The sequence below is a fragment of the Emydura macquarii genome, unplaced genomic scaffold (genome assembly GCF_026122565.2).
Source record: "Emydura macquarii macquarii isolate MOO-44397 ecotype Brisbane River unplaced genomic scaffold, CSIRO-AGI_Emac_v2 contig_2531, whole genome shotgun sequence".
Taxonomy (NCBI): domain Eukaryota; kingdom Metazoa; phylum Chordata; order Testudines; family Chelidae; genus Emydura; species Emydura macquarii.
The window spans coordinates 10,978,243-11,003,409 of NW_027132668.1; the positions used below are offsets into that span (position 1 = coordinate 10,978,243).

At 40.5% G+C, this 25,167-nt stretch overlaps 1 protein-coding gene across 1 annotated transcript in view; it reads right to left on the bottom strand.

The window, feature by feature from the left end:
- Positions 1-25,167, bottom strand: part of MYO16 (myosin XVI) — a gene marked incomplete at its 5' end in the record, with an annotated part of 177,772 nt that overhangs the window by 75,803 nt on the left and 76,802 nt on the right. The window contains one exon of the mRNA XM_067563549.1: positions 13,275-13,377. Within this exon, the coding sequence (XP_067419650.1) occupies positions 13,275-13,377 (103 nt within the window). The remainder of the gene's footprint in view (positions 1-13,274; positions 13,378-25,167) is intronic.

A 25,167-nucleotide genomic window follows, 5' to 3' on the forward strand; every position in this document is an offset into this window, starting at 1 on the left:
TTCATGCCTGTTTCCATGCTGCTTTTTAGGCTTAGAATAGTTTTCAACTTCTTGTGTGCTAGCTGACTATCTTCTCATAATCCAAATCACCCCTTAAACATATTTCTTCATAACACCTTTCAAAGATAAATCACCAAAAATCTTTTTAAAATTAATACATAATTAAAAATAAGCTCACTGTTCATCTGTAATTGAGAACAAATATGTTGAACGTCCAATGCACATGATCTACTGTATGTAAACAAAATATGGTTCCCTAGAAAAGCATTCTTTTTTATTATTTTCCTTCTCACTTCATCTTCAAATCCATTTTCCATTATGCCCAGTTGTCTTTTTAGTTATATTCACTGGTTTTAGCTCTCCACATTCCCCTTCCACATCTCTCTTCTTTTTTCTCTTAATTTAACTCTTGACTGTATGTTGATTTAAATTAGAATATAAAGTTCTGTGGGAAGGGATGATATATTTTAAATTACCATGACATGCACAGGATCTTAACAAACAAAGTATTAAAAATAATTATGCAAAAATAGAACTTTCCTGTGTTTAGCGTTTTCATTTCAGCGGATATATATTTTTGTTGAAAAAATGAGTATTACCAACAGCTGACGCTAAATGATTTACTCAATGAATTTTCCTTTTTTCTGCATGCAAATGTCTGACTGAATAAGCAGACTAGAGCTTCCTCAAATTTATATATTACTTGCATTTATTCAATACATTTTTGTTTTTGCTATTTTTCTTTTAGCCTATGGATTGAATATGAAAAATTCACTTGGAGAATTTAAAACTCTATATACAAAATGTGTTGGTTAGTTGCAATTAGTCTCATAAGAAACAGAATTGTATCTCTTTCCTGACTGGATGAGTTTATAATTAGATGGGAAGCTCAAAGTAGCTTATGGAGCTTTATAAGTGAACACAAAAGGGACACAGTCATTACTGAAGCAAATTCATTTTTAAATTTGCATAAACACTATTTACAATTTTTTGCAACATGTCCCAGCTCTGTTGACAGTACACCTTTAAACAACCTCTACTGTTAGGGAAATTGGCATGAGAGATTAGATTACTTTAGAATTACTGGAGCTTTGTATATATCTATCTTTGAAATGTATCTTCTGAAGTTGACCTAGAGCGTCTATGCTCATTCCACACAGTACAGTGTTGATGTTTCGTGAAAGTAAGAATACTGAAAATGTTTGAATTTCATACATCAGTTGTGTGTCGCATATAAAAACAGTTTCTAAGACGTCAGACTCTCTTCATTTTGGTTAGCTCTTTAATCACATAATGTTTCTTGCTTGTCAAAAGGAAAAGAAAAGGCATGTTCTCCTACCAAGACAATCACTTCTCAATACATTCAGGACTAAAAGTGCTCTCATCTGAGATTGAAATTTTAATGTTATTCAGTCTCCTGTAAAAGTAAACCATCTGTGAATTACAGTCATAGTTATTTTAATTAGAAAACCATTAGGGTTTTAATGTTATTTTTCAAAATGATAGATTTTTAAAGATTAAGTAAAATTGTCATTGATGACTACCAAAGCGTCAATTACTGCTTTTTTTTTTTTTTTTTTTGGTAAGAAAAGGTGTAGGATGCAGAAGTACAGACATTCCAAATTATGGAATGGTTGCGGAGATGGAGTGTAGGTGGCATAAAGGCAGTATTAGTTCATACTTAATAGGTGTCAAGGGAATCTGTTAATCTGTTCTTTAGTTTAAAAAAAGGCAATTTGTGGGAGTGCTGTGTGTTTCTGGCAGTACTTTCAAAATAGCTACTTAGAAAAGACAGACAGTTATAATAGAACGATATTTTACACGACACACATTTTTACAGTACATTAATGAAATGTGAAAAAAACCTAAAGATATTGTAAGATTTGTCTTCTTGGAGTATTAATGTCTGTAAAATTATAATGACATATATAGTTACAGGCACAGATATAAGAACTGAAACATTATTTGTAAAAGCACTAACTTTCTGCTTTCTTTATGAGCTTTTTCTTACACATTTTTAAGGCCTTGTTCCATTGTCTCTGGCATACTAATGACCTCTGATTCTGGCATGCACTGAATAAGATGTCAATTATGTAGATGTTTATATATGCACTTAGCTTAAGGCACATGAGTAGTCCCATACTCACATGAATAACAATAAGCACATACATAAGTGTCTCAAGAATTGGGGCATTAGAGAGTCCCTTCCTTGCTGTGCTTCCCTTTCCTCTGGTTGGGTAAAGGGAAAAGTCCTAAACCAGAAAATGGCTATGGTTTGTTAGGAAGTGGAGGCTGCCTGGCGAGCAAGATGCAGAGACGCTGGAGGCAGAGAGGGACCAGATGGGTCTTGGCTTCATGCTGGGACCTGGCGGGAGCTGGGTAGTTGTGTACCAAAGGGACCAGGCCTCCAGGTGCCAGCCTGTGAGGGGGTGCCATGCCAGCCCTTCACGACGTGCAGCAGGGGCAGGGGGCACAGCCAGCCGCCCCTCAGAGCCTCTTGCGTCCCCCATCCCCGCTGCGCGTCGTGAAGCCGCCCCGTCCGAGCCGGTGCCAGGCTGCGGGAGTGGAGTGGGAGAACAGGGTGCTGTGCTGTGGTTAAGTGTGTGTGGGGGGGTTGCTGCTCAGTGAGTAAGTGCAGGGGAAAGGGGCAGCCCCTCACAGGAGGAGGAAGCGGCATGTTCTCCCCCCCACAGGTACAGGTCCCCCCTTTCCCTGGGACACCTAGGGTGCGGCGCCGTCTTATGGAAGCCAGGGACCCCTCCTTCCCTGCATGGGGAGGCGCTCAAGGCCTGGGTGGGAGGCCCAAATGCACGCTTGGTGCCTGGGTGCCAGAGAGCCAGGGTATGCCACTGGAGCCTGGCAGGGGACTCACACAGTGTGCTTTGCCCCAGGCCCTGCACCCCCTTAGGGACGGCCCTGACTCCAGCACTGAGTAGCCTGAATAATTACAACTGCTACAAACTAGACCTACAGCTTTATCATCTGAAAATACTAGAAATATGCAAAGGGACTGAAAAGAAAAACATATGTACGTGTGTTGGGACAGACATACAGCAAAAGCAGCAACAGTTGAGAGCTGAAAACCTGGAAGACAAAGCCAGATAAATAAAATAGGAACTGCAGAGGAATGTGCTGTATGGGAGGAAAAGATGAAGAGGGTTAAAGGGAAATAAGAAGTACATAGAGGAGAAAGAAGGCTAAAAGAGGAGGATGGCAAAAACTTGACTGCAGAGGAAAGGGTTAAGAGGCATGTAATCAGAGAAAATGATCTCTGAAGCAAAAAGATGGGCATGGACAAAGATATGGGCTGAGATTTAGGCACAATGGCAACATAAAACAAATAAAGAGTTTTCAAGTCCTTAGATCATAAACAGATATATAAGGAAGAGAAGAAAACAGAAAGAAGGAAAAGATCAGAAACATCGTCAGGAAGCAAAAAGTTAAAAATAAGAATCTAGGAACAGAGTTTAGTAGATAGAGAGCAAGAGCACATGTGCACACCGAGGCCAAAATGGAAGACTCAACCCTTAAAGATCTCTCAGTCCAAGGATGCTGTGACCAACATTTTTGTTTATTTTTGTTTTTTAGTTGGCAAAGAAAGGGTCCAGTTTACTCCTTGGGTTCCTCCAGCAGACTCTTGCTGTGAGAAGTCCACCTTGAGGGTGGGATGCAGTAATGCTTGCTCTGCCAGGATTTCTGGAGCATGGTGGCTCAGGCCAGTCAGTCAATAGAGATGGCCTGGCATGAATAAATTTTAAAAAAGAGAAAATAAAAGGAAAGGTCACAAGAATAAAATGCCTGCAAACTTTATGGAAACTATTTAAAATCACCATAATAGAGGCTCAAACTAAATGTATACCTCAAATTTAAAAAGAATGCTCTACTGTGGCTAAACAGCAGAATAAAAGAGGTGAGTAGAGGCAAAAAGCCATCTTTTAAAAATTAAAAAATCCTATTGTGGAAAATAGAAAGGAGTATAAATTCTTTAAGTCAAGTGTGAAGGCATAAGGCAGGTCAAGAAGGAATTGGAAGAACAATTAGCTAAAGTCACAAAAACAAACATTTTTTTTAAGTACATCAGAAGCGGGAAGGCATGCCAAACAATCAGCGGGGCCACTGGACATCTAAGATCTAAAGAAGCAATTAAGGAGGACAAGAGCGTTGCAGAGACGATAAATGAATTCTTTGCATCAGTCTTCACTGCACAGGAAGTGAGGGAGATTCCCACACCTAAACCATTCTTTTTAGGTGACAAATCTGAAGTACTGTCCAAGACAGAGGTATCAATAGCAGAGGCTTTGGAACAAATTAATAAATTAAACTGTAAAAAGTCACCAGGACCAGATGGTATTCATCTAAGAGTTCTGAAGGAACTCAGATATGAAATATGTAACCTGTCACTTAACTTGGCCTCTGTACCACATGAATGGAGGATAGCTGATGTAATGCCAATTTTTTAAAAAAAGGCTTCAAAGGTAATCCTGAAAATTACAGTTGGTAAGTCTAACTTCAATACCAGGAAAACTGGTTGACGCTATAGTAAAGAACAGAATTATCAGACACATAGATTAACACGATTTGTTGGAGAAGAGTCAGCATGGCTTTTAAAAAGAGAAATCATGCCTCACCAATCTATTAGAATTTTTTAAGAGTGTCACAAGCATGTGGACAAGGATGATCTAGTTCATATAGTGTACTTGGATTTTCAGAAAACCTTTGACAAGATGACTCACCAAAGTCTCTTGAGCAAAGTCGGCAGTCATGAGATAAGAGGGAAGAAGTCCTCTCATGGATCAATAACTGGTTAAAAAACAGGAAACAAAGGGTAGGAATGAATGGTCAATTTTCACAGTGGAGAGACGTAAATAACAGAGTCCCCAGGGATCTGTACTGGAACAAGTTCTGTTCCACACATTCATAAATGATCTGGAAAAGGGGATACACAGTGCGGAGGCAAAGTTTGCAAATGATAAAAAATACCCAACATACTTAAGTACAAAGCTGACTGCAAAGAGTTACAAAGGCATTTCACTAAACTAGGTGACTGGGCAACAAAATGGCTGATGAAGTTCAGTATTGATATATGCAAAGTAATGCATGTTGGAAAACATAATTCCAACTACACATACAAAATGATGGGATCTAAATCAGCTATTATCACTCAAGAAAGAGATCTTGAAGACATTGTGATAGTTCTCTGAAAACATCTGCTCATTGTGCAGCAGCAGTCAAGAAACCTAACAGAATGATAGGATAGATAACAAGGATAATATGGATAGATAATAAGACAGAAAATATCATAATGCCACTATATAAACTGATGGTATGTTCACACGTTGAATACTGTCGCCCTGTCTAAAAAAATTGGAATTGGAAAAGGTAAAGAAGTGCAACAAAAATCATTGGAATATGGAACAATTTTCCTGTGAGAAGAGATTAGAAATACTGACACTGTGTGACTGTTCATCTTAGAAAACAGACAACTAAGAGGTCAACAAAATTATGAGTGGCATGGAGAAAGTGAATAAGGAAGTGTTATTTACCCCTTCACAAGAACCAGGGGATTACCAGATTTAAAACAAATATAAAGAAGTACTTCTTCAAACAACACAGTTAATCTGCAGAACTAGTTGCCAGGGGATGTTGTGAAGGCCAAAAGTATAACTGGGTTCAAAAAAGAATTAGATAAGTTCATTGAGGATAGGTCCATCAATAGCTATTAGTCAACATCATCGGGGACTCAACCCAGGGCTCTGGGTGTCCCTAAGCCTCTGAATGCCAGAAGCTGTGACTTATTGGTTACTAGTGATGTGTTAGTAACCTCTCCTCTCTAGGTAGTTGACACATTAAGTTTATGGAATTGTATAATGCATGTGTTATTAGATAGTTATGTGTTACTAGATGTTAGTGCATGCATCATTAGATAGTTTTTTATATGTATCTAAGGGTTAATTTGTTTTCCTTAAGAAGGAAGATGTACAGATATGCTTGTAGAAGATTGTGAGTTAGAGACGCTCTCTCTCATGGGATGGTTTTGTGTGAATTGGGAGATGTACCCTACATCAGATCTAACATGGCTGCTCCCAGCTGCACACTTGGGAATCACTCCTGTCTGTATTATTAAAGTTCTATTCCTTACTCATTCAATAGTGTGGTCCTTAATGAACCTTCAAGATTGTTACATGGATCTTGTATGGATCACTCAATAAATTGCCCTCTTCTGTTCATTCCCACTGAAGCATCTGACACTGGCCACAGTCAAAAGACAGGGTAGTGGACTAGATTGACCGTTGGTTTGACCCAGGATGGCCATTCTTATGTAATATATTCTATGATGACTCCTGTTATCAAGAACACAGTGGAGTTATGTGTTATTTAGACAATGTATTTTTGCTAATAGATTCTTTGCACAGCCATTTCTAATCTAATCAGAACATATGGATGTTAGGTTCCATCCATTATTAACTCCTTTTATTGTATAGTCTGGCAACTCGTCTTTCCAGTTTATTTATTATTTTAAACACTGTATCTTTATTTAAAATTTCATAAAAGAAAATGAAATGTTTAAAAAAATAAGATAGAGAAAATCTTTTTCTTTCAAAAGCAGTTAAAATTGCTAAGTGACAAATTTATAAACTGACACATTTACAAAACCTAAACATCTGCAGTGAAGGAAAAAGAATAGTTACACTGTCTACAAAATAATCAAACACCATATTCATATCAAGTACAAAGAAATATATATTTCATTACAATACAACCACTTTAATTCTGAGCCAAAATACATGCTGTTGTTTAATCAGTAATCTCCAAATATAAACAACAAAAACAATGCTGAAAGAGAAACATAAAATTTACATAAATACACAGTCTCACATGCAAAAGTCCATACACATAATTTTATCATAAATCAATTATGATTTACATGTTTTTATTAAACTACAACTACAATATGATTTTCAAGAGAGAGAAAAAGAGAAAATAAATACTTTGTGAAAATATCTACTATCTTTTGATAGCTGTATTGATAATATTTATGATATAATAGTATCTATTAAAATAACATATTTAGATACTGATATCATAACAAAAAGGCAATATAAACATCCTAAGTCAGAGTTAAGGTTGTTGTGATGAAACACACATTTCTTTGTACTCGATAAAAATCATGGACCAGATACAGCATTATTTTAAATTCCCCTTATATCACTGCTCGCGAAAGTGGACTTAAAGCAGTCCTAAATGAGCAACTGGAGACTCCACCTGTATAAAAAAAATGAAGGGTGAGAAACAGGTCCTCCAATCTGTAGAGTGGGGGTGTAGCAGCCGGGAAGTGTGGCCTCCCTCTGAGATTGACAGCGAGAGAGGGCCAACCCCCTGAAGTCCACACCTGCCTGTCCGGAAGTAGAGAAGCGGGAAAGGAAAGGGAAGTATAAAGGGTAGGCCTTCCAGCTCAGTCAGGGGAGACCTGCTGGGACCTGAGCCTGACCGCTGCCCCGAGGAGAGGATGCCAAGGCTGCCTCCCAATTGGAGCTCCGAGGACCTGCCAGAACTGCCTGGGCTTGGCGAGCTGGAAGAAATACTTGGCCCCTGTGACCTGGAAGAGCTGCCAGACCAACCTGCCCCCTGCGAGCCAGAGGATCAACCGGGCCCCTGCGACCTGGAGGAGTTACCCGATGCCAGTGACGGCGAGGTCCTGATGGGACTGCTTCTTGCGTACCACCCCAAGGAACTGGACTGCGACCTGGAACACGGTACACAGACACAAGGGTGGAAGAAGTGGCCCAGGGATAGCCAACCTCAGTCTGGCTGCGCTCAAGCTGGAGCACTAGTCAGCAAGTTGTGGCTGGAGCCTCGCTGACCCAGTGGCGGGATGCCGCACCACTGCTAGGGCTCTGGGCTGGGACGCAGTGGATTTGGATGGACCTGTGTCCCCCTCCCTCCTCATTACCCCCATTGGCCTGTCAAGTCTCGATAGGCTATAGCTGATTCACTGTGCCTGCCACGCCCTGCCTAAGGGCCAGGACCCTAGACTGTTTGCTCACCGTGCATAAGGCCAGAGGATATTTACTTTGCTGCCCCCACCCTGCCTAAATTTCTGGACTATAAACAGTCTGCATTAACTGCCTAGGGCTAGAGATGGCTCACGTTGCCTGCCCCGCCCTGCCTAAGGACCTGGGCTATAGACTGCTGGTTCACCCTGACCAGGGTAGAGCCTACTTACTGTGCCTACCCTGCCTGGACTGTGGGTCCGGGCCACAGACTCCTTGCTCACCCCATTTGAGTGTTGGGGTCCAGGGCTTTGGGGATTGCCCAGCTAGGCCGAAGTGGCCCAGAAACTGCTAATTTCCCCCCTGTAGCTGAAACCTCCCTGCAGGACATTGCAGCCAGCAGGTGAGGCCTCCCTCAGAGATTGACAGTGAGAGAGGGCCACCACCTCCCGTTCATGCCGGGGATCGCTTATGGGGGTATGTTCAGGAACATTGTGGACATCTGCTGCAACCCCATTAATTTCTACAGGTAAACCTCAGCAGCACTGAACTCTTGGCAACGTGGATAGGCAATTGTTCAGTAATGACTCTGAAAGAAGAGAATCAACCTTACTGAACTACCAGTACCATTTCCTGCAGGACCTAATGTTCTTCTGAGTTTTCCCATCCAATTACCAATCCTGTTTGACTCTCCTCAGTTTATGAGACCTGAATGGTATGGGTGTGAAGGCTTTAAGGCCCTTGGGAATAAAGAATCACTGAGAGTTCTGGAGAAGGTGGATCTAGCAGTTACAACGAGGTTTAAAGTATAAGTTAAAACAATGCTCCCAAAAGGTAACTGTTTTATGATTCCTGTTTCTAATATTCTAATTCTAATATTCAAAGATTGAAAAGTTCACAATAGTCTAGTCCTACCCTGCTGGCCTAACCTTTGACAGCTACACCATGCAGCTTTACTATATTAAATCATAAAGTAGTTTTTCTTTGGGATAAGAATAAAATGTTAGGATGGAGTTTGCAAAGATGCAAACAAGGTCTATTTAAAATGACAGATAAAAGGTTAACTGCAGGCTACTGACATCTGACAATCAAAATTTAAATTTGAGAGTTTTGACTAGAAATCTCAGTAAGCTATTGTGTTAACTCTACCTTTATTGAATTTATAGCTGCAAGCTCAACTGCGAGGGGAATGATAATCCAAATAAATTAAAATTTTCTTCTGTCATTATTTAGTAAGAACAGCCAAAGATTGTTTGTGCCATATATTTGTCCCAAATATTGCTAACATTTGCAAGCTGCACATTGTGGGAGTAGTGTGTTTTGCTTAGTAAATATTCTGACATATCTGAAAAAATGAAAATGATAAGAGAATGTTAAGGTTAGAAATGTTTACTATGGGAATGTGACTACACAGCATGCTGAAGGCCAGTTGGTTGTCGACCACTACAGTGGATAGCTTGATGACCTCTTGTTCTTTCATTGAACTTGTCCCTAAATTTACTGGGTCTGATTCTGCTCCCACTAAAGTCAATAGCAAAAATTCCATAGAATCACAGAAATTAGGGCTGGAAGGGAGCTCATGAGGTCATTTAGGTTAGCCCCCTGCTCTGAGGCAGGACCAAGTTTACCTAGAGCAGGGGTCAGCAACCTTTGGGAAGGGGTGTGCCAAGTCTTCCCCTCGCCCCTCTCCCACGTGCCATGGGCCCGGCGCCTGGGGGCCACTGTTCGTATTTGTGCCCCCCCCATCAGCAGCGGCAGGGGTGTCTGTGGGCCCATTTCCTGCCCTCCTGCTTCTCTCCGCACTGCGGGGTGGCAGGTGCAGCGGCAGTGGTGTACCGATGGGGCCCCAGGTGCTGGTCTGGAGGGGCACCGGCTGGGTCCTCTTCTGAGAAGCCAACCCATGCTGACATCCCCAGTGGCTGTGCTGACCCGGGCCCTCCGGCGGGAAGGAGGAGCGAGGGGGCAGATGCCCCCAGGCCGCCTGGTGGGTGAAGAGAGGGAAGGCTGCCTGGCCCCTGTGCATCTGAGGTCCCCGCAGCTCCCTCAATGTGCCCAGTGCATGGGCGGAGGAGGGGCCGGGAGGACGGGAGGCTGAGGAGCCGGGTCGGCATAGCCACCGTGGATGTCAACAGGGGGAGGATCCTCCTCCAAGGGCCTGGTAGGCGCTCCCGCCCACCCCCCACAGGCCAGTGCTTGGGGGTATGGCTCTCCCCCTCAGTACGCCACTGGTCCTGGCCAGGAGCAGCTCCCAGCCGCTCCTCCTCCACTGCCTCTCTCCTACCTGACGGAGGCCCAGCGCCCTGGCCAGAAGCCACTCCTGGCCCCATGCAGCACCGCACGGTGGCTGCTCCCCCCTCCCAACCCTGCCATTTCCACCCTTCTCCCTGCCCCTGATGCGTGCCAATCAGAATAATCTTGCGTGCCACGTTTGGCACGTGCTGTAGGTTGCCAATTCCTGACCTAGAGCATCTGTGACAGGTATTTGTCCAACCTGTATTTAAAAACCTCCAGTGATGAGGATCACACAACCTTCCTTGGACATCACTGGAAGTTGGATTGGGTACATCATTTGCTAGCTCAAAGGAATAGGAATAGTGTATTTGGGTTTAGAGACTTGTTTTTTTACTTTATATATCAGGGTGCTAACAATCTTTTCTTTGCAGCAGGCAACTACAGCTTGTTGTATGGCTGCACACTGTTCAAGTATTTAATTGAAAAAGAAAGCCCCATCAAGGCAGCAGCACAGAAAAATGATGTGGAAATGTCTTTTGTTAATAAGACTGCATTTTTACAACTCACATTTCAGCAGTTAAGCTAAGTGCGGCTATGGAAGTGCTTTGTGCAGTATGCCACCTTCAACAAAACAATTTCTTTTTTGTCCTAGTATAATCATCTTCAGCTCAACTTACCCAAATAAGAGCAACCTTTCATAAAATAATGAACATTTTTTCTAAAAAATACTTTCCTTTCACACGGAAACTGCTGAATCAAGCACCAGCTCATGGTCAGTTGATGTTGTTTACTCTTGAGTTTTATAAACCGATAGAAAATAAAGCATGAATGGATTCTATCCCAGGATCTCATTCATCTGCCTCTGTGATAGCTTACAATAGCATATCTGTGTTTTCTAACCAGGCTCCAACATTTTGGGAGATAAATTGTTCAGTGAGTAGACTCTGGGTTTGTTGTTTTTGCTACTTTTTAGTTATTAGAGTCCAATTAAAAGCCAGAGAGAAAATCCAAGTAAAAAGAACATAAAAATAAGTATTTCCTTTGCTCATTTTTGGGAGCATACTCAGGAACACAGATTTTTTTTTTTTTACTTAATATTCAGTAGCAATGAGGATCTATATACTCAAATTGGGTGCTACGGTGCATTATAGCAATAAGGTTAAACAATTTATCACCCTTCTGCTATGGAAAAAGTAGTCCACTGTGTGCTTATTCTTCCTCCTCCACTGAATTTATTGGCAACTCCTTCTCTGGTGGTGTCACATAAGAGGGGGTTATTTCAGATTTCCATCACTTTCTTCTACTTCTTCATAGTTCATTTGGATTATATATTTATCAATCAATCTGCTAGTGCTCTTCAGGGAATAACAGGCAAGATTGCTGGGGAGGATTTTACATTGACTTATTCATGAACCCCTACATCAAATAAATGTTCTATTCCAACACTGATTCATTTGAAGTAATCACTGCTGGCAACAGGGCTGGCTAAATTGGTTATACATGCACCCCCTACCTCTTGTGTGATTTTTAGTGATGCAGTACATGATGACTCCTTTCCTCAAGGCTTTGTTCACTGACATCATCCTGTATTACTAATTACTTCTTTTCTTTTCTTTCTCCCCCCCACTTTCCTTTTAAAGATTCCTCTGCTATTGCAGCACAGAGGGGGACATCCATGACAACTGCTGATTGTATAAGCTTCCTCTTTTAGACTGTTATTTAAAGTTCAACTTTCATGATTAGTCAAACAAGTCAAAAATTAAAAGAGGGATTATGTGACACACATTACTGATGCTGGAGATGTGGATTCTTGCTTTTATATCACCTACTGTGCTGGTTAAATCTTCTACTACTGGGCCTTCATTTACAGCAAACTCACACTCTGACCTTATATGATTCTACTCTGGTTATTTCTCTCCTTCAATCATGGACACCCCTTTGTCCCTTCCTCATAGCTCACCACGGTTTGGAGCACATGCAAAGAGGGAAGGTCATTTATTGTCTCAGTTCATCTTCCTTCCATGTGCTTCTAAGCCATTGAGTCATTACTTCTCCTTAAATTCACCTTAAAAATCTTATTTCCCATGGATCTTATTGTCTGAATCTCTCAAGCGTTTTGTGATTCTTGGTTTGAAGGATGCTGTATTATATACTGTTGTATTTTTGCACAATTCACTTTTCATCACATTACATTACCTTACGGCTGGGAGATCCAAAATGTTTTAGAGATCACAAGTTTCAATCTGTTTTACAGCAGAGATCCTGTTTTATAATTCCCTTTTTACATTCATACCTTTCAAGGTTTTAGGTTTGTTTTCAAATGCCAAGATCATTGTTCTTGAATTACAGGCATTTACTGATGGCCAACTACTTTTTAAATTCTCTTGCTCTAGCACTATTTCTGACTCCTGAGGTGTTCAACTCCACAGGCACCATGAAGTACACTTTCTGAGTGGACTAAAATATATAATTACAGTTTAGTCATGTTTCTACCTTTTGGGCAGTGTTATGCAGGAGATCAGACTAAATGACCATATAACCTTCTTGCCTTATAACTAGGGTGACCAGATAGCAAGTGTGAAAAATCAGGACGGGGTAGGGGGTAATAGGCACCTTTATAAGTCAAAGCCCCGAATATCAGGACTGTCCCTATAAAATCGGGACCTCAGGTCAGACTACTTATAACCTACGAATCTAGACCAGAGGCTGTGCTCTGATGGCAGCCATGCACACACATTTGATGGGAGAATATGGCCATTTTTATGTAATTGAAAAAGCTTTAAGCAATGAAGACTTAAGTATGTTCTTAACTGAGTTCCCTCTCTCCCAACAAGAGTGCTTCCTGATTTTTCTACACATATTAATAATCACAGCTAGTGATGTCCTACTAAACTCAATAAATCCAATTATTTCATTCCAAAGAATACACACACCAAAACATCAAAAGGATATACTTTTTCAAAGGATCTGATGACTCCCAACATAGAAATTACTCCTCTTGCTTGTTTAAAGACCTAAGCTGATATTTTAGTTATTTTATAGGTCACAAACCTGCCAGCCTTGTAATTTACACTGCTGGAGAACAAGACGACATTTCTCCTCGGCAGGTAACTTCTTCTTCTCTCGCAGTGCTGTATCAGACAAGTCCTTATACCTGCAAAAATCAGAAAAGGCATAGTTGCACAAGCAGGTAATTCACAGGCATACCTCAAAGTTACAGAGTATTGTAAATGTCTGTTGAAGTTGTTAGTTGCTATCTCAGTTTCCACATGGCTTTGAGTTCTAATCACTGGAATTGCGGCTAGTATTCTTGAGTACAAATGCTGGAATAGAAAATGTCTCTACAACATTTGTAAATCCATTTACTAGATTTGCAGGAACGTCTATGTATACAAGTTTTAAATTGCTCGGTGAACCCCCTTATCAACTCCCAATAATTATGTGCATCAGGTGTCACTAAAAGTAGCATTTGCTTCTTTCTTGTTCTTTTGGCGTTTCATCTAAAACCTACCAAAGTCAGTGGAAAAACTGATTAACTTCAGTGTGATTTGGATCTGGTCCTGTGAGGGGAAAATATTTCTCCAACAAATTTCACATTAAATAGAACTATTTAGCAAGAATTCATTTGGAAGCAACATGGTTAAAAAGTGGCTGAGTTTTCTACCAATCTGAAATTAGTACATTTTTTCAACAATTTGAGGGCTTGAAAAAAAATGCCTTATAGTCAGAGACTCAAGGAGCTCAATTTGTTTAGCTCAACAAAAAGATCAAGAAGAAGTTTGATTACAATGTATAAGTACCTTCACCAGAAAAAAATACTGCGTATTAAAAGGCATTGATCTAGCAGAGAAAGGTATGTCAAAAACCAATGACTAGAAGCTGGAATCAAACAAATTCAAATTAGAAATAAGGCACAAATTTTTAACAGTGAGATTGAATAATCATTGGAATCTGCTACCTAAGGAAGTGACAGATTTTCCATCTCTTGGTGTCTTCAGATCAAGACTGGATGCCTTTCTGGCAAACACAAGGTACTGGGCTCAATACAGGTGTAATTGGAACAAGTTCCATGACTCATGTTACACAGGACGTCAGACTTGGTCATCTAATGGTCCCTTCTGCCTTAAAATCGAGGCCTCCAACAGTTACTCAGAGTTCAGAGCCCCTTTCTAGTCCATAAAATGGACTCTAGCTATGAGAGAGAGGATGGTCTTGATTGAGGCACTGGACTGGGGAAGTATGAAGGGAAAGGGGGTCTTAGGAAATCTATGTTCATTCCTTGAATCTGCCTCAGACTCCCAGTGTGACCAAATTACTTAGTTTCTCTCTACCTCGGTTCCCCATCTGTGAAACAGGATATTAGCACTACCCTAACTCACAGGGGTGTGAGGATAAATACATTAAAGACTGTGAGGTGCTCAGTAATTGGGTTAGGTGAGAGAGGTCATCATCTCTTTTACCTACAAAATGAATGTCAGTTATATTCAATTTTCTGTACCTATTTTTAAATGATTCTTGTCTATGAAATTTTTATTTAGGGATAAGCAAACTGAATTAGCTTTATTTTACACGTGCTATTGCGCCTTGTTAAGCTCATGTTAAAAAAATAACTTCTCTGTCAAAACGTAAAAGGACAACACATACCATTAGCATATTAGATGACTCCTATTGTGAATGCAGTGTAGTTGTAGCTGTATTGATCCCAGGATATTAGAGAGAAATAAGGTGGGTGAGGGAATATCTTTTATTGGATCAACTTCTGTTGGTGAGAGAGACAGGCTCTCTCACCTGTAGAAGTTGGTCCAATAAAAAATATTCCCTCACCCACCGTCTCTTCTATTGTGAACAATAGGTCACATTATTATCTAATACATACTGTAGTTACCGTGGTACCCTCTAAAGGCAAGTATTTTTATTTCCTCATGGACAGCGGAAAATCATGTCTGTCTTTGTCACACTCATTATAGAACAGCTGATAGTACAACACAAATATTGAATTGATGGCACAGGCTTATATACAGATGTAATTCAATTTACTCGGAAATATCAAGACCTATCTAGACTTTGCCTCTGTAACCTGAAATGTAACCTGGGGAGCCTCTGCAGTCACAGGTCTTTTCCTATAACTGCAGCCTGAGTCCAGCCTTATGCAGACAAAAAACCTGCCCCCTTCACAAGGGCAGAGTCGCATACTCTGCCCCACCTGATGAGCATACCGTACAGTCATCAGGCATAGGAGAATGATGTTGAGGTACCCCATGAGTATGCTCAGTGTTCCCGACATCCTAACTTGGGGGGGAAGGATATTCAATCAGCCAGCTGTGGAAACAAACTTTAAAAAGGCAGTGTGGCCTAAAGAGAGCATCTCTTTGATGGATCCAAAATAAAGCTATCAGCCAGATAAATTTAAGGGATCCACTGACTCAAAACCTCCCACCACAACAAGGGTTATTAGAAGATGAGAGTCATCTTCAATTGGAGTCACCCTTCCTGATACTGTTCCTGAGGAAACAGGTTAGACAGTGGGTAGCAGGGTCACTCTTTTTATCCCCCACCCCCTCACCCTCATCCCTCACTTGCCCCCATCGATGAATCTGGATGGGAGAACACCTCGTTTATCTACACATACATTTATTTTGTCAGCCAGCTTTAGCACTGCCCCCTGAGCACACAGCTCCACAATTCCCAAACACAAAGAATGAGCAATGTGTTTTGTTTCTTGCGAAGCTAGGTGACCAATCAGAGAGTAGTCCTTCTCCTCCCCATAGTCCTGATATCGCTTCTGCTATTACTTGTGAACAGTGCTCTTCCTTGCAGGGCTGGCTTTGTTTGTCTGTTTGTTTTGGAGGCTTGACCCTGTTACAGCAGGTTCAGGAAGCTTGTAAATATGAAAAACTCATTCCACTAAGCTCTTCACAGATAAACACATCATCTTATCTTTTCCCCCCGCACTTCCCTAAGTGTACAATTGACAAGATCCAAAACGATGCTTTTGGGATGGACTATTCCTGGGTGTATGTTATTCGATTTACATAGAACTTGCCCCGTGTCTGTAACTGTAGCTCTGCATACATAGTAACTCTTCCTTCATTTGAACAAACATCACAGACTTGATTTCAATGGCACTGCTTGCGTAGTGAGGCACTACTTAACAGGAGCAAGAGTGGCAGAATCTGGCCCTCAGACTAGCACAGAAAGAACACACAAAATGGAGTACATTGGCCAAAAAAATGAATGATCCCAGCTAAAGAGTTTAAACACATTGATTAGACTTGCTTCAGATATGTCCACCAACATTTAAAAGTCTTTACAAAAGGGCAATTCTTTGTGTCGCTTTCCCCCTTTTATAGCTAAGAAAGGTGGAACTGAAGTGCTGAAGTTAAGTCCACTTTACCTGTTATGAAAACATATATTAAGACACTCCCATGGTTTCAACCATACAAAACTTGCTCCAAATCAACTCTCTCTAGATCATTTTCTTATTGTTATCTAAATAAGGAAACTTCAGCATGGTATACAGTTGCTGCCTGGTAGCTAAGTTAAGTAATATATTTTTAAATGACCAAACAGTTTATGGGGTGTGTGTGTGTGAGAGAGAGAGAGGGAGGGATAAGTAAAGCTGCCACTGTAATTCTTTAAGAGGCAGTTTCATTCTCTCTTCTTTTCCGGTTCATTATAATCTGTTTACCAATTTAACATGGCATTTTTCTAACAGTTCCATTCAGAAGATAATTCACTGAAGAAAAACAATCAAAATGAATTTGTTTCCTGTGTTTACATTTAACTGCATGAAAAACAAATTAATTACCATCACAAAACAAGAAAAGCAGGTAGTGCTGCACTTCTGAACTCCAACCATCCCTTCCCAGCTCAAACTCTTTCTCCCACAGCCAGTATTGACCTGGACACCCAAGTGAATGAGGACAGACACAGGGATGGATTTTAAGCAGCAGACTGCAACTTTATTAACATTTGACATTGGAGCGGGGCACTACTTCCCCACACCAGGCATTTATGTGGGTCCAGTGCAGGATGTACAGGTCATTGATCATATATTCCGTAACACAGGGTAGACTTTCTACTGCCTACCCCAGGATTCAGCTTTCTCTGCTGAATCCTCTCACCTTCCTCACGATGAAAGGGACTGAAATTACCAAAGACACTGGTCTGCAGACTTCGAGTCTCTTTTTTTTTTTTTTGCCCAGAGACCTGGGATCCAACAGCAAAATCCCATGTCTTGTACTTCCTGCTTGTGGGCCCTTCAGTCTTTTATTCACCCTGCACACTGGAGGTGCCAGTGAATATTTTGCTTGAACCACCCCCACCTCCTGGTATCTCATGCTTACATAATCAAAAGCCTGCCTAATCCAATCTCTTACATTCTGATGCCAAATGTCCACCCTGCACCTCACAAATGCACACCATTGTTCTGGAGCAGTCCAGCTGTGGATAGGAAGGATAAGAGGCTGTGCTCCTCACAGTGCCTTGCCTGTGGGGCCAGGTGAGGAGGCATGGGATATGGAGTGGGGATGGACAGCATGGGGCACATGGGGCTGCTGGGGTGTCACAGACTGGGGACAGAATGGAGCGGGGGCTGAATCGGAGTGGGGATGCAGGGACACATGAGGACAGGGGAAGATGTGCCTGACTGAATGAGAGGGGTTAGGGGTCAGCCAGGGTCTGCAAAGACGAGACTCCCCAACTCCCTAACAATCTCTCTCCTCCCCCCACAAAAACCTAGTTGTTCCATCTCTCTCCCACCCACACCCAACAAGGATCACTCCCAGGCTTCTTCCCATTAATTACTTTCCTCTCCCTCCACTCCTCTGTTACCCTTAACTCCTCCAAGCCTTTGCATTGCTTCTGAGGCATGCGGGAAATACATTTCTGTATTGTCGTTTAAATGAATTATTACTCAAAGTTCTGTATTAATACGCCTAGTAAGGAATCTATTTGTCCCAAAACATTTCCTGAATCTTTTTTGTTGTCTTGATTGTTACAGACATACTTTTGACAGGTATTTTGAAATAAATTACCAAAATAATTGAAACTGGTGTGATTATACTGTGTTATTTTGACAAGTAAAATATGCAGAATTTTGCAGAATTTAAAAATATTGGTTGTGGGAAAAAGAAACAAGTTGGATTTCATCTCTGTGACTGGCCAATGGTAGAAAGGCACTCGGGGAGGAAGGGCCTATCACTGTCTACACTCCATGTTATCCTGAAGCTGTCTGGCAGCTTGCAGTTCTAATCAAGTTTTCTATTAGTAAATCAGTGGATGGCAGTAGACTGATGTATCACATGCCTGGATTACTTTTTTATTTTGTTTGTTTAACTAGCACATTTCTCACAATCAACAAACTAGTCTTCTGTCAAACATGGGCAAAATACTGTCTTTATTTGTAAAACTTTTCATTGTGCATTTGTTCATTTTATTTATTCTGGAAGGTGGGAGGGCAGCATAGGATTTGTTTTGCAAAACCTATAATGCTCTAGCTGGCATTTTTTGCGACCTTTTTACTGTGAAGAGACTCTCTATGTGAGACCTGTCCTTTTAAAGGAAAAGTATAGAATATATGTTTGCAAAACCACGGGGTAATGGTGACCTTGTAAAAATAGCTGCCAGTAAGGAACAGGAGTTAACCTGGGTGAAATTTAAATATATAAATAAAAAATCAGTGGGTCCTGATGTTATTCATCTAAGGATGTTAAAAGAATTAGCCATCTAATTTCTGAAAACGTATGGCAAACTGGGGCAGAAAATGCAAATGTAGTATACCAATTTCCTAGAAAAGGAAAGAACGATGATTCTGCCAATTACTTTCTGGCATATCTGACATCAATCCCTAATTATATTAATGGAATAAATATTAAAATAAATTTAAAAAATATCTTGGGGATAATGGATATATGAGATAAAAGCATCATGACTTCAAAAAGAACAAATCATACCAGAAAAACCTGATTGCTTTATTATTGTTTTGTTTGTTTGTTTTTTGGTAGAGTTACAAAACTATTAGAAGAAGGGAATGCAAATGATGAAATGCATTTTGTTCTGAGACTATTTCATGAAAGCTTAAAGAAATATTCAAATTGTTTTGGAGGTACACACACATAGATGAATTGCAATCTGCCCAATAGACTGGAAACAAAGAGTAATAACAAATGGCAATGTAGTAAAGCTTTATAGAGAGAGACCTTTGATAGTGGTGCTAGGTTTTTAATATCTTAATTATTGCTTTGGTCTGGTATTGAACAGCACAGGATTAAAAAGAAAGACCTGTGGAGAAGTTAGAAGTTAGGGCAGAAAATAAAATTCATCTCTGTTTTGAAAAAAATGGAGTCTATTTTACTCTGTGGTAATTTGACACACAGATATTCAATAAGAGGAAGATTTCTGGAAAGCAGTAATGTTGAAAGAGACAATTAGGCAAATTGACAAGATATCACAGTTTTACCATAATGTTGATGGTTTTCTGTATGATTTCTCAATGTCATAGAAAAAACTTCTTGTATGACAGCTGAATTGTCCGATTTATCAACTTCAGCAGTCAAAGGTTTGATTTCTTTTTTTAAACTACAGAAAAGGGGGAGGGACATATGCGATCACAGGTAACAGTCTTTGAGACGTGTCAACACCAAGGTGGAGAGCAATTGTTTAGGATGGCATACATGGGGTATAACTGGAAAAATGGTACAAAATTAAGGACAAAAATTAAGACTACTATCAGAACAAACTTCTCATCTATCACCCTGGTCTTGCAATGACCATCTAGTGGATGCATTCCTGAAGCCACATGGAACTCAGGGCAGGATCGGTGCCTATGAAATTGACTAGACTGAAACAGTCTTCCAAAGGAAATAGTCACTTGGAACATTTTAATCTAAACTGGATAGATACAAAGTAAAAAAAAAAAAAAAAAAAAAAAAAAAAAAAAAGCAAATAATTACATAATAAAATAATCATGCACTGGTCCACAGGTGGACTCATGGCCTATTAGGTCTTTTCCATCACTAATTTTTATATTAGGCTCCACCACCAGCAACCATCACAAAACATCTGAATTTCAATCTCTGGAGAGAAGAAATAACTAAGAAGTGTGTCTTAATCCTAGAGCATCTATTCATGCACTTAATGTAAGTAAGCTCAGGTTCCCTCATCTCAGACAATGTGGCAGCAGAATAATAAATGGAATTCTAAATTATAGTTCAGCTCTTGGGATTAGTCAATTCAGCTATGCAAATATAAATGAATTCACAACATCTGCTAAAAATTTGCATTACAATACTTTCATGTCCTTTTACTTAAAGTTGACATTCCCATTTCATCTTGATGATGCAATATAAAATATTATATTTATTAAAGAGATTGGCAAAAGTGACACATTAAATCAGAAGAGTCTTAGCATAAAACATACATACAATCAGGTGGGTGGATAAAAATCAATGATTATTTAAAAAAAAACCAAAATCTGATTTTTTAAATTTAAATCAGATTTTTTGGTGCTGTTATTTAAATTATAATAAATTTTTCTTTTAAAAATAAACCTGTTTAAAATGAAATCTGAATTTCATACAAAAAGTGTTAAGGCCTAAACTTATTATAATATCTTAAAACATTTAAATAAAAAATAAATATGCTGAATGAACGAGCCTCTCAAAAACTCTGACTGAAGGCTGCTCTTCTACATAAAGAAAGAATCAGAGGAAAGCCATCTAACTTTTGAGGACAAGTTTTATAAATATGGCACAATGTATTGTATTAAGGGCTTGATTCTGTCAGGGACCCAGGGGCTTTGCTACTTGGTGCAAGAGACTGGCAAAGTCATCATAGATTTTGGGACCCAGACTCTGAGTACAGAAGACACCATCATGTATCTCATCAGGATTATGCACTGAGCCCACATGGGTGGTGTCATACTCCTATTTGACATCTTCTCCTTACCTGAGCTCTGACTGACTCATTTATCAAATTATGAATATTTATGACTCCATCCACCATGGAAACTTACTCTCCAGCTCATGGAAAAGCACTGATTTGCCCAGTAACTACCAGCCCTTACTTCTGGACTGTTCTGGGCACTTCATGTAAATGGCCTTGATCTGTCTACTTTCATGAGTACACTGACAGAGACACAAACAAATAAAAATCTCAACTGCTTCCCTCTATCTCTAATCAAATAAAATACTGCAGTGCAAAATACAGGTGGGTTACAAGAGCAGACATATCAGATTGTTGTTTTGTTTTTCTGGGGATGAGTAGGGATGGGGAGTTATGTAACAAAGGAGAAGGAGCAGAGTGTGCAACCAAAAAGAAGCAAGACTAGTGTCAAAGCAGGACACTGTGGGAAGAAGGGACAACTTTGTTCTGAGTGCAGCCTCTAGTGTTGATTTCAGCATCTAGGAATTGGAGGAAAAAAATCTGCCATGGATACAGGGCATAAAAAGAGACCCAATCTGGAAATATTTTCAAGAAATTCCTGTACTTCTAGGTAATAAAGGAACAAATGCCAAATGTAAACACTGCAACAAAGAGATGCAAACCTGGTTGTCAGAATGAAATAACATTATGAAAAATGCTCCTCAAAAGGCAATGACTTTGAAAATGATGAGGTGTGTCTGTACAATCTGGATCAACTGGTTAATAAACTTATTTTTGTACCATGGACTGGCCTACCATGTCTTACTATGCTAAAGAATGATCATTTAGATTATTGTCATAAATTTGTGTTTTGGGTGGAGCATTAATTTATGAATTTCAAAATGTTTGTGTTCAAAATATAATTGGTATGTTAGTTTGTTGTCAGAGTATTTATCTATTACATTTTTACTGCTACTGCTGGACTTCTGGAATGATTTTTTTATTACTCAGTGTAAACAAACATCCCAGGTGAAGATTTTCTGTTTAAAAGTAAAATTTTATTAGACATTTTTGAATGTTAACATTTAATTTTTTTTAAAGCTGTTTGGTATGTTGCTAGACATAAGGGTTTAAATAGATTTAGATAAGCCTTATGATTTATTCATTATTTTCTTTATAAGACTGGGGTTAGAATAAATTATTTAATTTAAACACTGGTACAAACAGTTGCAGTAGGTGGAATCTTTCATTTAAAATCTTTTTTTTTTTAAAGCACTAAGTAATACTCAGCGAGTGAGAATGATTCTTTTTTACCATTTTGATTCAGGGTTCAGCTTAGACATAAGGGGTTATGAATGTCTTACATCAGTGAAGTCTACAAATTCAGAGTCATCTGCTAGTACCAGCAGCAGTGCTGCAACTAAAATGTATCAGACAATAAATTAACTGTATTTTTTTTTTAAAAGGACTTTCTTCGTCAACAGTAAAACTGCGGATGAGTTCATAATCAGGACCAGCAAATTCCAGCAAGACTCCACAGATGAAAAGTTCGCTAGATTCATTTATGCGATGAGTTCTCCCTTTTTTCTTGTTCAGAACAAACATTTCATTGACATGGTTCATCATTACAACCAGGCTACACTCCACTTGGCACAGCAGACATTGTTGGAAGTTTGCTGGACACCATGTCTGAGAAGAAAATTGAATAGTGCACAATAAAGCACTAAAGGGAAATTTATTAATCTGAGTCTTAATGAGTGGTGCAGTGTATCCAATGATCTAGTAGATGTGCTTGTGTGACAAGACAAGATGGGGTTGTCTCTCTTACAGAAACAACTGATACATTAGGAAATGCCCATACAGAAGAATACGTAAAAGAGGTGGCAGGAAAAGCTATAACAAACTGTGAACAAAAATTCAAGAGTCAAGTATCAAGTGCATAGCTCTGTCACAATGCTGCACATGTAGCCAAGATAAGAAGAAATCTAGAAGAAGTTAATGAAGGGAACTGAAATGAAAAACATATGGGTACAGTGTTCACGTGATGCACCTTTTATCCAAAGTCTTAAGTACAACTCCAGGAATAAAGGAAACTGTTGAAATTACAAAATACTTCTGCAACAACCACTTTGCTTCAGCTTCACGGAAGAGAACAGGAGGATCTAAACTAATTCTTCCTGATCAGGGCAGAAGTAACCTGGTATGACAGGGTGTATGAACCTCTCATTGGACAGGAGGATGTTAAGAAGCAACTCTGATCTATGGAGGCCTCACCCCGCCCAGTGCCAAGCATGCTTGGGTTGGAGGTAGGGTTTGAAAGGCAGTTAGACAGCTCAGTCAGGGTCTGACAGGCCAGGGAGAAGGATGTGCTCTGGGAGCTCCAGGGAAGGATGTGAGCTGAGCCGGTACCAAGCCAGGGGACAGGGAAGCTGCAGCGCCCAGAGACTGGGACCAGGCTGGAAGCCCAGAAGGCAGCACTGTCCAGGGACATATGATAGCTGGCTGGGATGCAGAGGGAGGTAGGAAGTGACCCAGGGAAGCTGACTTGAGGATGACAGAAGGCACCACGGGGTGAGCAATTACATATCAGCCTTCCAGGGCCCTGGGTCAGAACCCAGTGGAGTGGGAGGGCCCAGGTTCCCCTATCCCACCCATAAACTGTACCCATTAGGGGGATTTGCCACTCAGAATTGCACCTACTAGGCGGGGTTGCTGCCAAGAACTATACCCTTTAGGCAGAGTTGCTGCCTGTGAATTGTAACCTGTTAGGCAGAGCTGCCACCACGAGCTGTATCCATGAGGAAGATTTGCCACCCAGAATTGTACCCATTAGATGAGGCTATCTCTGGAGATGAACCATTGGGTGCACCTGCCAGCTGGGGCCCTAACTGCTAGGCAGGAGACACTGCCTCCTTTCCACACCTAGCTTTGGAGTTAGCATTGGACACGGGCTGAAGGATTAGGAGCCAATTACCAGGAGTCAGGCAGTTGGAATGCCTGGAGTTCGGAATCGAGAAACAAACTGGAGGGCAGGGATCAAGAGTCAGTTACCAGGAATCAGGCTGAGTCAGGATACCACGAGGTCACGATCAGGAGACAGAACAAGAGGGCAGGAATGAAGAGGCAGTTACGAAAAGTCAGGCCAAGTCAGGATACCAGAAGGTCAGGATCAGAAGAGAGGAACAGGTAAACACCAGAGCAGCGGTCCATGGGGTGGAGCCCAGTTTTACAGACAACTTGCTGTTCCCTTGTCTGACTGAAATAGGAGCTTCAGCCCAATCAGGAGCCATGGAACTTTCCCATTCAAAGTACGGGGTGGATCTTATGCCCCAGACCCCTGTCTGTGAGCTGCTGGGTGGAGGATTGGAGTGTGATGACTCCCAGAATCCCCATGAACTCACAGTTAAGACCTGCAGAGCCTGATATCCCCCAAGATGTAAGATGGAATTCAGTGGGTGACTGTTTTGAGCTATTTATTGAAAAGTGGCGTATTTTGATGACAAATTGTGACAAAATAGATGGAATTTTCACAGCAAAAGTTGTCAACATCGGACTAATGAGAAGTGTAGAAGATATGCTGAATATACTGAAACCTATTTCCATAGCCTGGGACAAACCGCATAAAGACTGCTGCTGAACTGCTGATGCTGTTGAAATTTGGGAAGAACATCAAGAGAAACTGAAGAAGAAATAACCAACAACAAAGTTAAATTGCAGGCAGTAAAAAAGCAGATGGATCAAGCACTTACTTTACCCTTTTTTTATTTGCTAATATTCTCAACCTAAAGTACCAGGGCAGATGCCTAACTGCTGAAGAAAAAGATGCTAATAATCACCCATCAGTCATGCCTACCATAATAAATTTCAGGGTTAGAAGTGAAGCAATACATAATTTGCTGATGATGTTTTAAAGAAAGTCACACACTGAACTGGAGGAAGTCACTAGCTAAGCACCTGGAATCAGAGTTTGTTGCAGTGCTAAACTAACTTTTGACAGCTGTAGCCTCTCCTGCAGGTACAGGAAGAATATTTTCTTCATTTGAACTAATCCATTCAATTCGGAGAAATCGATTGGCAGTTG